The sequence below is a fragment of the Schistocerca gregaria genome, chromosome 1, assembly GCF_023897955.1.
Source record: "Schistocerca gregaria isolate iqSchGreg1 chromosome 1, iqSchGreg1.2, whole genome shotgun sequence".
NCBI classification, from domain to species: Eukaryota; Metazoa; Arthropoda; class Insecta; order Orthoptera; family Acrididae; genus Schistocerca; species Schistocerca gregaria.
The window spans coordinates 853,447,410-853,462,794 of record NC_064920.1 but is presented as its reverse complement, the minus strand read 5'-3'; the positions used below and the strand labels follow the sequence as shown (position 1 = coordinate 853,462,794).

At 43.6% G+C, this 15,385-nt stretch overlaps 1 protein-coding gene across 1 annotated transcript in view; it reads left to right on the top strand.

The window, feature by feature from the left end:
- Positions 1-200: 200 nt before the first annotated feature.
- The window catches only part of LOC126272716 (pyrimidodiazepine synthase-like), a 33,922-nt gene continuing 18,737 nt past the window's right edge, over positions 201-15,385 (top strand). The window contains exons 1-2 of the mRNA XM_049975755.1: positions 201-294; positions 9,771-10,102. Coding sequence (XP_049831712.1) covers positions 270-294; positions 9,771-10,102 — 357 coding nt within the window. The 5' untranslated portion in view covers positions 201-269. The remainder of the gene's footprint in view (positions 295-9,770; positions 10,103-15,385) is intronic.

The window sequence follows — 15,385 nt, the reverse complement described above, 5'->3', positions numbered from 1 at the left end:
CGTGCGATCTACGGCCAGATGGTGCGACCTGCTGCAATCCGTCTTTCTTGTGTCCATCCTTCTACGTGACTCAGCATTTAATGAAAGGAACCACATTTCAGCCGTGTCAGGCCAAACACACGGGTTATCATTGTGACCGTGACTGCGCGAAAGACCTTTAACCGACCTACACGAGATACTTACGGTTCCTTTATAAGAACTGCCGACAGCGAGTACCACAGATATTCTGCCGCAGTTTGTTGGACACATACTTTTCACGAGAATCAGTTATGGGCGTGAAGTTCCTTAAGAAGGGTAAGTAAAGTATTATACCTGATTTTAAACCTATTCGATCAAGACCTCATTACACTTCCACTGAACTGAAGTATTGCTGGAAATAATTCTTGTATGCATGCGTCCGAAGTTTTCGTGACAGGGATGAGTATCAACGTGTTGAGCAAAAAATTTTCTCTATTTTATTACCACGAAAACCCTCATTTGCATATAAGAAGTGACGCAGCAAGGAGCCCCAGAGGGTTATAATATTTTGACGTGCCGTGAAATATTATTGTGTCTCTGTCGCCAGATATTGATCTCAATATTATTAGCATCATCAGCATCCCCATGTGTCCTGCACTACAGGCAGGTCTTTCACTGAGAGCTCATTCTCTTCCATTTTTTTCCTCATCTCCGTCTTTCTTCGTTGTTTAGCAGAGTGAGGAATATGTTTTGAGGCAGTCTCTGTCTTTGAACTTTTGACGGTTCACAATTTCTAATAAAGTACTCTTTCTTACTATACAGTCTGTTCTCATTGAGTAGGTAAGTCAGTCTATCTTGTTACTCTTCATTAATTCGTTTAACAGTCATTTCTCTTTCACCTTTTACGTACCTTCACATTCTTTTTTTGTCTTCCCATCTGTAGTTTCCTCCAGGCACAATGTTAAAAGGCTTTTAAGCGCTAGTCATTGCCTTTCCATAGGCCAAGACTTCTTACGAAACACTTCATCAGTATTTTCCTCTGATGCTCCTCCAAACGACCCACAAAATTCTATTTATTCGTATTACACATTTTAACATCCTAAATACTTTTAAATATCTTTTTGATCAAGCATTACTATTTAAATCGTCACATCCATTTAGTTTTTTCCTCTGTTTCTCATTATTTTCTACGTCTTTTTAACATGTATTTTCGTACCACGCTGTTCAAAGCTGTCTTCCAGTTCTTCCAGACTACTAATGACTGTCATCTTTTCTTCAGCTAAAAGTATCAGCAGCAAATATTTTGTGTGTGAGCTACCTTCTGCCTAGTGCAAGCCCTTCATGAAGAAAACAATTTACCGTTTCCTCCAAATAAATACTGAATTAAGTCTCTGACTAATATCACTCCTGAAACTTCCAGGCATATTAAAACTGTGTGCCGCACCGAGACTCGAACTCGGGACCTTTGCCTTTCGCGGGCAAGTGCTCTATCATCTAAGCACGACTCACGCCCCGTCCTCACAGCTATACTTCTGCCACGAATATTCTGTTCAAGAATCAGAAGAGCCGGAAGTACACTTTGAAAATGCCGAGAGATACGGGATTATTTCAAGTAGATTACAATGTAGTCAGAGATTCAGAAACCAGAGACTGAATTGGAAGACGTATCACGAAGCAGATATACACTAAGTGATCAAGAGCATCCGGACGCCTGGCTGAAAATGACTCACAAGTTCGTGGTGCCCTCCATCGGTAATGCTGGAATTCAGTATGGTGTTGGCCCATCCTTAGCTTTCATGACAGCTTCTAGTCTCACAGGCATACGGTCAATCAGGTGCTGGAAGCTTTCTTGGGTAATGACAGCCCATTCTTCAAGGAGTGCTGCATTGAGGAGAGGTATCGATGTCAGTCGCTCAGACATGACATGACGTCGGCGTTATAATACACCTCAAAGGTGTTCTTTAGGTTTTAGATCAGGACTATGTGCAGGCCAGTCCATTAGAGGGATGTTATTGTCGTGTAACTGTCACAGGCCGTGCATTGTGAACTGGTGCTCGATCTCGTTGAAAGATGCAATCGCCATTCCCGGATTTCTCTTCAACAATGGGAAGCAAGGAGCTGCTTAAAACATCAATGTAGATCTGTGCTGTGATAGTGCCACGCAAAACAACAAGGGGTGCCATGCCGCCCCCCCCCCCCCCCCCCACCCGTGAAAAACACGACCACACCCTAACACCATCGCCTCCGAATTTTACTGTTGGCACTACATACGCTGGCAGAAGACGTTCACCGGGAATTCGCCAACATCCTGCCATCGGATGGCCAAATTGTGTACTGCGATTCGTCACTCCCTACAACGTTTTTCCACTGGACAATCGTCCAATGTTTACGCTCCTTACAGCAAGCGAAGCGTCGTCTGACATTTACTGGCGTGATGTGTGGTTTATGAGCAGCCACTCGACCATGAAATCCCGCCTAACTGTCATAGTACTTGCAGTAGATCCTGATGCAGTTTGGAATTCCTGTATGATGGTCTGGATAGACGTCTGTCTATTACACTTCACGACCATCTCTGTCAGTCAACAGATAAGGTCGGTCTGTACGAATTTGTGCTGTATGTGTCCCTTCAGGTTTCCACCTGACTATCACATCGGAAACAGTGGACCTAGGGATGTTTAGGAGTGTGGAAATCACACGTACAGACGTATGACACAAGTGACAGCCAATCACTTGTCCACGTTCAAAGTAGGTGAGTTCCGCGGAGCATCCCATTTTGCTCTATCACGATATCTAGTGACTACGAGGTGGCTGACATGATGTACCTGCCAATAGGTGGCAGCACAATGCACCTAATATGAAACTCTGTGTGTTTGGGGGTGTCTGGATACTTTTGATCACATGGTGCAGACTCGGAACATAATTTAGAAGTGATGAAGAGTAGGCTGAAGTTCGAGAGATTAGTCAGGAAGAATCAATACTGGGGATACAGAGGTACTAAGGATGAAGAGATACGCTTAAAGTTATCTAAGGCTACAGACACTGCAATAAGGAATAGCGCAATAGGCAGTAAAATGGAAGGGGAGTGTACATATCTAAAAACGGCAATCACAGATGTGGAAAAAAAACTTAGGCACAAAGAAGGCAACTGCGATGAAACCATAGGTAGCAGAAGAAATACTTCAGTCGATCAATGAAAAGGGAAATTCAAGAATACAGAAATACAAGTCGCTGAGGACCAAAATAAACAGGAAGTGCAGGGGAGCTAAGACGAAACGGATGCATGAAAAATATGAAGAAATCGAAAAAAAATGATTATCTGAAAGGCTGACTCAGCATATAGGAAAGTGAAAATAACTTTCGCTGAGACTAAAAGCAAGCGTGATCACATTAAGAGTGCAACGGGATTCCGCTGTCGAATGCAGACGAGAGAGCGGATTGGTCGAAAGAGTAGACTGAAGGCCCCTATGACGGGGAAGATTTGTCTGATGTGATAGAAGAAGAAACAGGAGTCGATTTAGAAGAGGTAGGAGATCCAGCATTAGATTAAAAATGTAACAGAACTTTGGAAGACTTAAGATCAAAAATGGCAGAAGGAATAGATAACATTCTGTCATAATTTCTAAAATTATTGGGGCAACTAACAACAAAACGGCTATTCACGTTGGTACGTAGAATGTTGGCCTATTAGTCGGGACATATACCATCGGACTTTTTGAAAAGTATCATCCATAGAGTTCCGAAGACTGCAAGAGCTGACAAGTGTCAGAATTATTGTACATTCAGTTTAACAGCCCATGTATCCAAGTTGCCGACAAGGCTTATTTACAGAAGAGCTCAAAAGAAAATTGAGGATGTGTTAGACCACGATCAGTCTGGCTTTAGGAAAGGTAAAGGCACCAGAGAGGCAATTCTGAGGAAAACAGGGTTAAACTGTCAGGAGAGACAGGTTCAAAAAATGGCTTTGAGCACTATGGGACTTAACATCTGTGGTCATCAGTCCCCTAGAACTTAGAACTACTTAAACCTGACTAACCTAAGGACATCACACACATCCATGCCCGAGGCAGGATTCGAACCTGCGTCCGTGGCAGTCGCACGGTTCCGGACTGCGCGCCTAGAACCGCGAGACCACCGCGGCCGGCGAGAGACAGGTAATATACGACATGTACAAGAGCTAAGACGGAATAATCAGAGTTGAAGACCAAGAACGAAGTGCTCGGATTAAAAAGGGTCGCCCCTACTGTCCAGTCTATATCTACATCTACATGGATACTCTGCAAATCACATTTAAGTGCCTGGCAGATCGTTCATCGAACCACCTTCACAATTCTCTATTATTCCAATCTCGTATAGCACGCAGAAAGAACGAACACCTATATCTTTCCGTACTAGCTCTGATTTCCCTTATTTTATCGTGGTGATCGTTTCTCCCTATGTAGGTCGGCGTAAACAAAAAAATTTCGCATTCGGAGAAGAAAGTTGGTGATTAGAATTTCGTGAGAAGATTCCGTCGCAACGAAAAACGCCTTTCTTTTAAAGATGTCGAGCCCAAATTCTGTATCATTTCTGTGACACTTTCTCCCATATTTCTCGATAATACAAAACGTGCTGCCCTTCTTTGAACTTTATCGATGTACTCCGTTAGTCCAATCTGGTAAGGATCCCACACCGCACAGCAGTATTCTAAAAGAGGACGGACAAGCATAGTGTAGGCAGTCTCCTTAGTAGATCTACGCACCGAAGAAGCAATGATGAAAATAAAATAAAGGTTCAGGAGTGGATTTACAATTCAAGGTGAAACGATATCAATGAAACGATTCGCTGGTGACATTGCTGTCCTCAGTGAAAGTGACGAAGAATTACAGATCTGCTGAATGGAATGACCAGTCTAATTAGTGCAGAATACGGACTGAGAGTAAATCGAAGAAAGACAAAAGCAATGAGAAGTAGCAGAAGTGAGAACAGCGAGGACTGATGGTCATGAAGTAGATGAAGTTAACGAACTCCATTACCTAGGCAGCAAAATGATGATGAACGGATCGAGGAGGGCATCAAATCACATTTTCACTGGCAAAAAGTGCATTCTTGGCCAAGAGAAGTCTACTAATATCAAATATAGGCCTTAATTTAAGTAAGAGAATCGAAGCATTTGAGTTGTGGTGCTACAGACGAATGTTGAAAATTAGATGAGGTAAGGAATGACGAGGTTCTGCGCAGATCCGGAGAGGAAAGCGTTATATGGAAAACACTGACAAGATGAAGAAACAGGATTATAAGACATCTGTTGTCATCAGAAAATGACTTCCATAGTACTAGAGGAAGCTGTAGTGGGTAAAAAAGGTAAAGGAAGACGGAGAATGGGATACATACAGTAAATAACTGAGGATGTAGTAGGTTGCAAGTGAAACTCTGAGATGAAGACGTTGGCACAGGAGAGGAAGTCGTGGCGGACGCAAGTCAGTCAGAAGACTGATAAATAGAAGAAAAAGAAGCAATGACCCAGATGGCAAATGTTCGTCAGAGACAGGCGTATCGTCAGTAGTACCCGTGGGAAATGTGGCAGCACTGTATACGCGAAGCAGTCTCTTTGAGCAACTGTAAAACGGTGCAGGACTTAGACAGGGTTTCTATTTGGTGTGATGAGTGGCAGCTTGCTCTAAATGTAGAAAAATGTAAGTTAACCCTGATGAGTATGAAAACGATCCAACAATGTTCGATTACAGCATTAGTAGTATGCTACAAAAGGCAGTAGGCAGTCAGGTAGGTGAAATATTTGGGCTTAATGTTGCAAAGCGATATGAAACGGAACGAGTATGTAAGGATTGTAGGGCCGGCCGCTGTGACCGAGAGGTTCTAAGCGCTTCAGTCTGGAACCGGTCGACCGCTACGGTCGCAGGTTCGAATCTTGCCTCAGCCATGGATGTGTGTGATGTCCTTAGTTCGCTTTAAGTAGCTCTACGTTTTAGGGGACTGATGACCTCAGATGTTAAGTCCCATAGTGCTCAGAGCCATTTGAACCATTTAGAAGTATTGTAGTGGGGATGGTGAATTGTCGATTTTCGAACATCAGAAGAGTTTTAGCATAGTGTGGTTCGTTTGTAAAAGAGATAGCTGGTAAGACACTTTTGTGACCCATTCTTGAATAGTTCTCGAGTGTTTGGAAATCCCGCGAGCGAGGATTAAAAAGAAGACATCGAAGCAATTAAAAAACGTGCTGCTAGATTTGTTCCCAGTAGATTCACACAACACGCCAAGTATTACACAGATGCTTTGTGAACTCAAATGAAAATCGTTGGAGAGAAGGCGACACTCTTTTTGCGGGACGCTAATGTGCAAATTTAGAGAACCAGCATTTGAAGCTGACTGCACAACGATCCTACCACCACCAACGTAAGACATGAGAAATTAGGTTTCATTCGATGACATATAGCCATGCGTTTTTCCCTCCCTTTATTTGTAAGCGCAATAGGAAGGGAAATGATGAGTGGTGGTACAAAGTACCCTCCGCCACTCACTGTACTGTGGCTTGCGCAGTACGCATGTATGTGTACACGTAGATATAGATGTAGATTTAGATATCGTCAATGTAGGAAGGCCCTCTGGCCTAACATCCTCCCTTCCGTGTCAGAGACGCAATGTGCGACTCCATGCTCATACGGTTATAAGATATTTCCCTTTGTTTCCAACGAGGTTAAATCACATATACATGACCTTGTGGGTTCTCTACCGCCTTCAAAAGGCTACATGTATCTTTTTATGGCACTTGGCAGATGCTCGAGAGAGGCAGAAGCTATTCAGTGACGGGCAAATACGCCGAGACGATTGCGAAGACGTTCGTCGCAAATTGGTTAGTGAACTTCGGCTCTGCTCTCCATATTACAACAGACCACGGCCGGCAATTTGAAGCCAACCTTTTCAACGAATTGTCTAATGTGCGCTATTTCGAACGCCACCACACAACAAATTACCGCCCTTTCAACAATGGATTGGTTGAAAGGTGGCATTCAACTTCAAAGACTGCTGTCGTGTCACCAAGAAAAGTGGGTGGAAGTGCTTCCTATAGTTATTTATGGGACGATGGACGGTTTATAAATCTAACATCGGTGTGTCGTTGGCTGAAATGGTTTAGGAGGAGCCACTGAGGATTCAGGCAGACGTAGCAGCTGTATCACTGCCAAATCACACTGAACTACCGCTATTGGTATAGCAAATTCGGTAAGATGTCACAGAGATCCAGCGGACACTTGCTACGCATCTCGGCAAATACCCGATTTTACACAAAAAGCATTGGCCCATATACACTGGTTTAGTTTGATCCCCTCTTTAGCCTCCATACACCAGACCTTTCCAAGTGTTGCGACGTCAGACATCTTGCAAAACGGCAAATGCAGCAAGCGGCAAGGAAGCTGTATGGGGTATGCTCTCGCCATCTTTGGACAGCACACTAGGCACGGTTACGCAGTGCGTTAACACATCCACGTAGCCATTGATTACGCCCAACCGCCCATCATCCGTCACATATCCTGGTGCCGCAACCAACTGTCCACACGAGAACTGGACGAGAAGTTAGGTTCAACTACCCCTTACATCCTGGGTGCTACTACTTTAGAGGGGGGAAAGGAGGTGGAGGGGGTGAGGGATATAAAAATAATCTATCGGTCTAGTAGCTTTTCTGCCCATAATGAAATTGATTGTTATTATACTTTAAATTGGCGTTTTTATTTATGTGTGGTTATTAATGTCACATCCTTATTAATTGATCTGAGTAAACCTTTCATTATATAAGCTATATGAGCATAGTAGATAAATAATGGTTCTCTGGTAGTCTAGATTTATAAATTTCTCTTATAAAATGATATATTAGAAATAGGAAGCGGAAGACAAACTTTCACAATAAGAGCCCTAGATTACTAACTGTTTCAGTCGATGTTCGCCGAGGTTCAATAATTGAGCTTAGAATTTCCCGGCCCAATATCCGCCCATTAAGCAGAAAATGACTTAGAAGCCTAATGGATCTAAGAATATTCAGTAACTGGTTTAAAGAAAACGAATTAGCTGTAAATGAGGATAAAACTGAGAACATTTCATTTAGATTAATTAATTCTAATGCTGACTATATAACTGTCAAACTGATAGGTATGACTTTGGACAGTAAATTATCATAAGACAATTACACATATTTTTATTTATTAGGCTACCAAGAGTCACGTACTTAATAAGTAAACTTCGGGTATTTGTATGTGTTAACGAAAATGCTACTTTACTTGTACTATACATGTCTTCACAGCGGTAGAGCATGTTCATGCTGCTGTGCGGTACCTCTTTTGGGACAAAAAAATTATCATGTGACTGAAGACGACAGTGAGTGTACTGGAAATATCTTAGAAACGATGTAACCAATATGCCAGCTTTTAAAAGAACTGGATTTTTTTGACAGTGACCTTATTATTTACACTCAATTGCCAAGTGTACAAGAAAAAAATCAAACAAATATAAGATGACCAATTCATCAACATAAAAGATTTCACAGTCAAAAAATAGACGATGTCAATAAAACGCAGAAAATTTACACATATCTAGGCACCGCTTCAAGTCCATACTGTCCCATTAAAGATTTTCATAACTGGCTAAAGAAAGGCGTTTTAGGCAGTTAAAGAATTCATAGACTGCACAAAAAAAGACATAACAGTTTGTTGTATTTAAATTAGTATGTCAGCTTTTATGTTTTTATTGTTATCAGTATTATAGTTACGTAACTCACGTAGTGTTGTCCTAATACTGTGTTTATGGTTATAAAATTTACATTGTTTTCCACAGTGATGTGCGTAGCTTACTTTGAACGAACTATGCTGAAATCGATAGCATGAATAAGCCCGAAGATGGATGAACAAGCTGAAAAACTTAAAATCAGATTGGCTGAGGGATCGCAAACCTTAAAACCATCTGACCTGTAGACTAACACCTTTGTATAGCCATATGACCTGTAGACTAACACCTCTATATGTTTATATGCATGATGACGTTTTGACTATCTTAAATGCTACAAAATATACTTAGACATTACTAACTGACACTGACGGTTTGTATACCGTGTTGCCATCAGACAGTAACTGCCTGCTAGTGTTACATGAGGGCGATCTGAATTATATGTCCACTCTCACTACAATTACGCACGCTATCATTCAGCACTGTACATTAGCTTCCGTTGCAAGATACATCCTGTTACAGTTACCAAGTGGCCAGTAACCACATCATGACATATTATTGTTCCGATTTTCACAGTGGCAAAGTTTTTTAGGTAAGTGTATAAATGTGATATGTTTTAATGTAATTGAAATTACTGTAATTATTGCGCCATACCTCTAACCACATGATCCAGTGCCATGCAAATAACGCTGAAAGATGATCGTAACTGTAACAGAACGAAATGAAATTTCAAGCATCAGTTATGATAGGTAACAAAATTGTTTCTTTCATACGGCAGTTGACAGCTGTTGCCCACAATACACAGCAGATCTATAAAGCAGGAGCCCAGATGTCATTTAGCAAAATTGAGTAGCTGACCCGTAATTCTGGCATGGGTTTTACTCATTCTTCAATAGTCCTAACCCTTACTACTGTTACAAATTACCGCACGATTCAATGAAATGTGACAAATCTCAGCATGGTGATACACTTTTACTTCAGTCCTACCAATTCCTCAGAACAATTCTGAGGCAGTTCGTGACATGTTCAGGAAAACCTACTACGACTCTTCACATGAAACAAGTATCTTGCAAACTGCAGCACATTTGATTCACGTGTGTCGGCAGGTGACCCGCAGCCGCCGCCAGTGGAGGCGGGCAAGCTGCGACTCTACTCCATGCTGTACTGCCCCTTCGCGCAGCGGGCGCGCCTCGTCCTGGCTGCCAAGGGCGTCCCCTTCGAGATGGTTGACATCAACCTCAAGAGCAAGCCGGAGTGGTACAGCAAAGTGCATCCGGAGACAAAAGTGCCCGCCCTGGAGGTGGGTGGCGGCGAGGTGGTCGTCGAGTCTCTCGACATATCAGACTATTTGGACCGAAAGTTTCCAGAACCACCACTGTGGTCTGTTGACCAGGAGAAGATTCTTCGCCATAAACAGCTGCTGCAGCCGTTTGGGAAGGTTAGTTGCTTTCGCACAAGAAAATATTCCTTACATAACAAAAAAATGTGCGATTTTTCCGTTTCACGCTACATTCACATTCCAGAACTGTCTTACACTGAGCTTCAGCCTTTCACAGGCCACGCTGTAAAGCTCTGGGAGCACAATCGATAGGACAAAAAGGAGTTTCTAGAACGAAGTATGAGCCGGTGCGTCATTCGAGCAACACTCTCTCATTTGATGCCCGAGTAAGGCACAAATCTTTCATTTATTAATGTTTTGATACTACACATTTAATTTTCCACCTCTGATCCTCTCAAGTAGTTAATTATGCTGACTGCACAAGGAACATACTTCTGCAGTACAAACATTGTTTTTTTTAATTTAGTCAACAGTTTCCTGACTGGTTTGATGCGGTGACTCTCCACATATTCTTCTCCTGTGCCAAACTTTGGATGTAGTCCAATCTCTGTGTTCCTTTACAGTTTTTTGACCTCTACAATTCCCTCTAGTGCCATGTAAGTCATTCCCTGGTGCCTTAATAAATGCCCTATCATCCTGCTCCTTCTTCCTGTCAGTATTTTCCACATATTTCTTTCCTCAATGATTCCGTGCAGAACCTCCTCGTTCCTTACCTTATCAGTCAACCTAATTTTCAACATTCGTCTGCAGCACCACATCTTAAATGTTTCGATTCTCCTTGCTGCTTCCGTCATTGGCCATGTTGCTGCCTAGGTAGTAGAATTCTTTAACTTCATCTACTTCCTGTCCGTGAATCCTGGTGTTAAGTTTCACGCTGTTCTCATTTCTGCTACTTCTCATCGCTTTCATCTTTCTTCGATTTATTCTCATTCCATATTCTGTACTCATTAGACCGTTAATCCCATTCAAAGGAGCCTCTAATTCTTATTCACTTTTACTCAGGATAGCGATGTCATCATTGAATCGTAGCATTGATGTTCTTTCACCTTGCATTTTAATCCCACTCCTGAACCACTTTTTTTCTTTCTTACTGCTTACTCTTTTTTCAAAGACGCTAACTCTTTTTTGATTTAACAGCACTCAAAGGAGGAATAACACCTTTTTTTTATTTAGACACTACCCTTATTTTTTTTAACAGTTTTTCAGCTCTTGAAATAAAGAAAAGCATCTTTATGTTTAATTAATTTTTTTACTTTTTTATTTATTTATCTTTCTATTTTCTATCTGTTAGCGCTTGGAGGAGAGAAGGTGGGGAAGTGTCGAATACCGAGGCCTGCCCGCGACGCCGTGCTCCACCCTCACATTGCTCATATTAATTTTATTTATTTGTTTATTTCATGTATTTGTTCACATATACAAAGAGAAAAAAGAAATTAAAAGACCACCCTTCTGGGACCCTGGAAATCACGCATGGTGATAAATGATGACAGGCGGCCGATTCCAAGATGTGGGTGCGTCATGTTTTATACCGAATCGGGCAGCACTTACACGACGGGAACACGCCAGTTTAGAGGAGGCGTGGTAAAAACACTATTAAGATAATTTCAAAATACGCACGATAACGGGAACTGTATGCATCCTGTGCAAGTTCAGTTTACTAGTATTGCCAAAAATCAAGAAGCGAGTGATGATTATCTCCAGCCCAGCTCTCTATCCAGAAGACCGCTCGAGACTTTGTTGCGGAAAAATATTCCACCGCTGGGTAAAGAGAGAACTCAAGAGTCAGTAACATGTGGCGGCATTCATAGAAAACACGCGACCGTTTGGCGATCCAAATATTCTTACATCAAGTTGGCGTACGAAACATGATAGGGTACTGGGACGTACATATTAGAAATCGAATTACATTGTATAAACGATTACTGAAATAATAGATAACATGTACGAAAGCAACTTATATCCCAGTTTAGTGTACTGCATACTGCATTTAAATTATAAATAATAAATAATGATATGAAACAGTCATGACTGAGTCGTTAATACACTTCTGGAAATTGAAATAAGAACACCGTGAATTCATTGTCCCAGGAAGGGGAAACTTTATTGACACATTCCTGGGGTCAGATACATCACATGATCACACTGACAGAACCACAGGCACATAGACACAGGCAACAGAGCATGCACAATGTCGGCACTAGTACAGTGTATATCCACCTTTCGCAACAATGCAGGCTGCTATTCTCCCATGGAGACGATCGTAGAGATGCTGGATGTAGTCCTGTGGAACGGCTTGCCATGCCATTTCCACCTGGCGCCTCAGTTGGACCAGCGTTCGTGCTGGACGTACAGACGGCGTGAGACGACGCTTCATCCAGTCCCAAACATGCTCAATGGGGGACAGATCCGGAGATCTTGCTGGCCAGGGTAGTTGACTTACACCTTCTAGAGCACGTTGGGTGGCACGGGATACATGCGGACGTGCATTGTCCTGTTGGAACAGCAAGTTCCCTTGCCGGTCTAGGAATGGTAGAACGATGGGTTCGATGACGGTCTGGATGTACCGTGCACTATTCAGTGTCCCCTCGACGATCACCAGAGGTGTACGGCCAGTATAGGAGATCGCTCCCCACACCATGATGCCGGGTGTTGGCCCTGTGTGCATCGGTCATATGCAGTCCTGATTGTGGCGCTCACCTGCACGGCGCCAAACACGCATACGACCATCATTGGCACCAAGGCAGAAGCGACTCTCATCGCTGAAGACGACACGTCTCCATTCGTCCCTCCATTCACGCCTGTCGCGACACCACTGGAGGCGGGCTGCACGATGTTGGGGGCGTGAGCGGAAGACGGCCTAACGGTGTGTTGGACCGTAGCCCAGCTTCATGGAGACGGTTCCGAATGGTCCTCGCCGATACCCCAGGAGCAACAGTGTCCCTAATTTGCTGGGAAGTGGCGGCGCGGTCCCCTACGGCACTGCGTAGGATCCTACGGTCTTGGCGTGCATTCGTGCGTCGTTGCGGTCCGGTCCCAGGTCGACGGGCACGTGCACCTTCCGCCGACCACTGGCCAAAACATCTATGTACTGTGGAGACCTCACGCCCCACGTATTGAGCAATTCGGCGGTACGTCCACCTGGCCTCACGCGTGCCCACTATACGCCCTCGCTCAAAGTCCGTCAACTGCACATACGGTTCACGTCCACGCTGTCGCGGCATGTTACCAGTGTTAAAGACTGCGATGGAGCTCCGTATGCCACGGCAAACTGGCTGACTGATGGCGGCGGTGCACAAATGCTGCGCAGCTAGCGCCATTCGACGGCCAACACCGTGGTTCCTGGATGGTGGGTCTGACACACCGGTGTCAATGTGTTCTTTTTTCCATTTCCAGGGGTGTAGAACGTAAACAACAATAAGTGCAGCGTTATTCATAGATTGTATAAAAATGTATGTATGTAGGGTGTGACACTTATGGAACTATATGAAATAAAGTCGTCATAACTTCTGAACAGTTTCCGTTAGGACGTTCAAACTGCACTGTTGGCCGCGAGGCACCCTGGGAATTGGTATGCGCGTGCGCACGCACCTTCTTGTTGTATGCCATTTGCAGGTGAAAATGTCACGGTACAGCGTGCCTGGGCGTATAACGCCTGTGAAAGCCTACTATGCGAGCAATAACAGCCCAACTGCAGCTCCAAGGAAGTTGGCGAGCTAGTTCAAGCTGAATACAGCCGGCCCAAGTGTGCAAACAAGTTGATACGCAAGTTTGAAAGAACGGGTAGTGTCCTTGATAACAGTGTTGGCAATGTCGGTCGCCCAAAAAGGGTGAAAACGCCTCCGCATCCGCAGTGGCTACACAGTTGAATGAGTGATGATCTTCGTCGACACTACGACAGACGGCGCAGAGGGGACAGCTCGCCAGTCCTATGGCACGGAGCCCCTCATTAGTTGGATGCTTCCCACAGGTCGCATAATATCAAGTCGATCTGATATGCATCGGAAAGAAGCTGTGATGAATGTGCCGTCAAATCACGGGTCACTGCAACACTGGGACCTTACGTTCTAGTAGGCGACACCACGCAGGAAAAGGACGTAGAAATCCTTCGTACGCGGCAGGCGCGTTCGTGGGAGTTCGGCACGAGCGCAACAGAGTTCCACAATGAAGGCCGCTATTTGTGCAAACGTCGGTCTGATGTTACCGACCGGGAGCGGCGGCGATAGAGATACTGGCACAACGACTACAAGTAAATGGAAGCCTTGACACTGCGCCACTATTTACGCATCGTGGTCGTGTAAAGTGCTGCCACACGACATCTACATCTACGTGATTACTCGATCATTCACAATAAAGTGCCTGGCAGAGGGTTCAATGAACCACCTTTATGCTGTCTCTCTACGGTTCCACTCTCAAACGGCACTCCGTGCAAGCCCTAATTTATTTTATCGTGATGATCATTTCTCCCTATGTAGGTGGGTGCCAACATAATGTTTTCGAAATCGGAGGAGAGAACTGGTGATTGAAATTTCATGAGAAGATCCCGTCGCATTGGGAAACGCCTTTGTTTTAATGATTGCCACTCCAATTCACGTGTCATTTCTGTGACACTACGTCCCCTATTTCGCGATAACACAAAACGAGCTGCCCTTCTTTGTACTTTTTCGATGTCATCCGTCAGTCCCACCTGATGCGGATCTCTCACGGCATAGCAGAACTCCAGAATAGGGCGGACAAGCATAGTGTAAGCAGTCTCTTTGGTAGACCTGTTGCACCTTCTAAGTGTTCTGCCAATGAATCACAGTCTTTGGTTTGCTCTACCCTCAATATTATGTATGTGATCGTTCCAATTTAGGTTATTTGTAATTGTAATCCCTAAGTATGTAGTTGAATTTACAGCACTCAGACTTTTGTGACTTACCGCGTAATCGAAATCTTGCTGATTTCTTTTAGTACTCAAGTGAATAACTTCGCACTTTTCTTTATTCAGGGTCAATTGCCTCTTTTCGCACCATACAAATATCTTATCTAAATCATTTTGCAAGTCGTTTCGATCATCTGATGACATTACAAGACGGTAAATGACAGTATCATCTGCAAACAATCTAACACGGCTACTCAGATTGTCTCCTATGTCGTTAATATAGATCAGAAACAATAGAGGGCCTGTAACACTTCCTTGGGGAACGGCGGATATTACTTCTGTTTTACTCGATGACTATCCGTCTATTACTACGAACTGTTACCTTTCTGACAGGAAATCACGAATCCAGTCGCACAACTGAGGCGATACTCCGTAGGCACGCAGTTTGATTAGAAGACGCTTGTGAGGAACGGTGTCGAAAGCCTTCTGGAAATCTAAAAATATGGAATAAATTTGACATC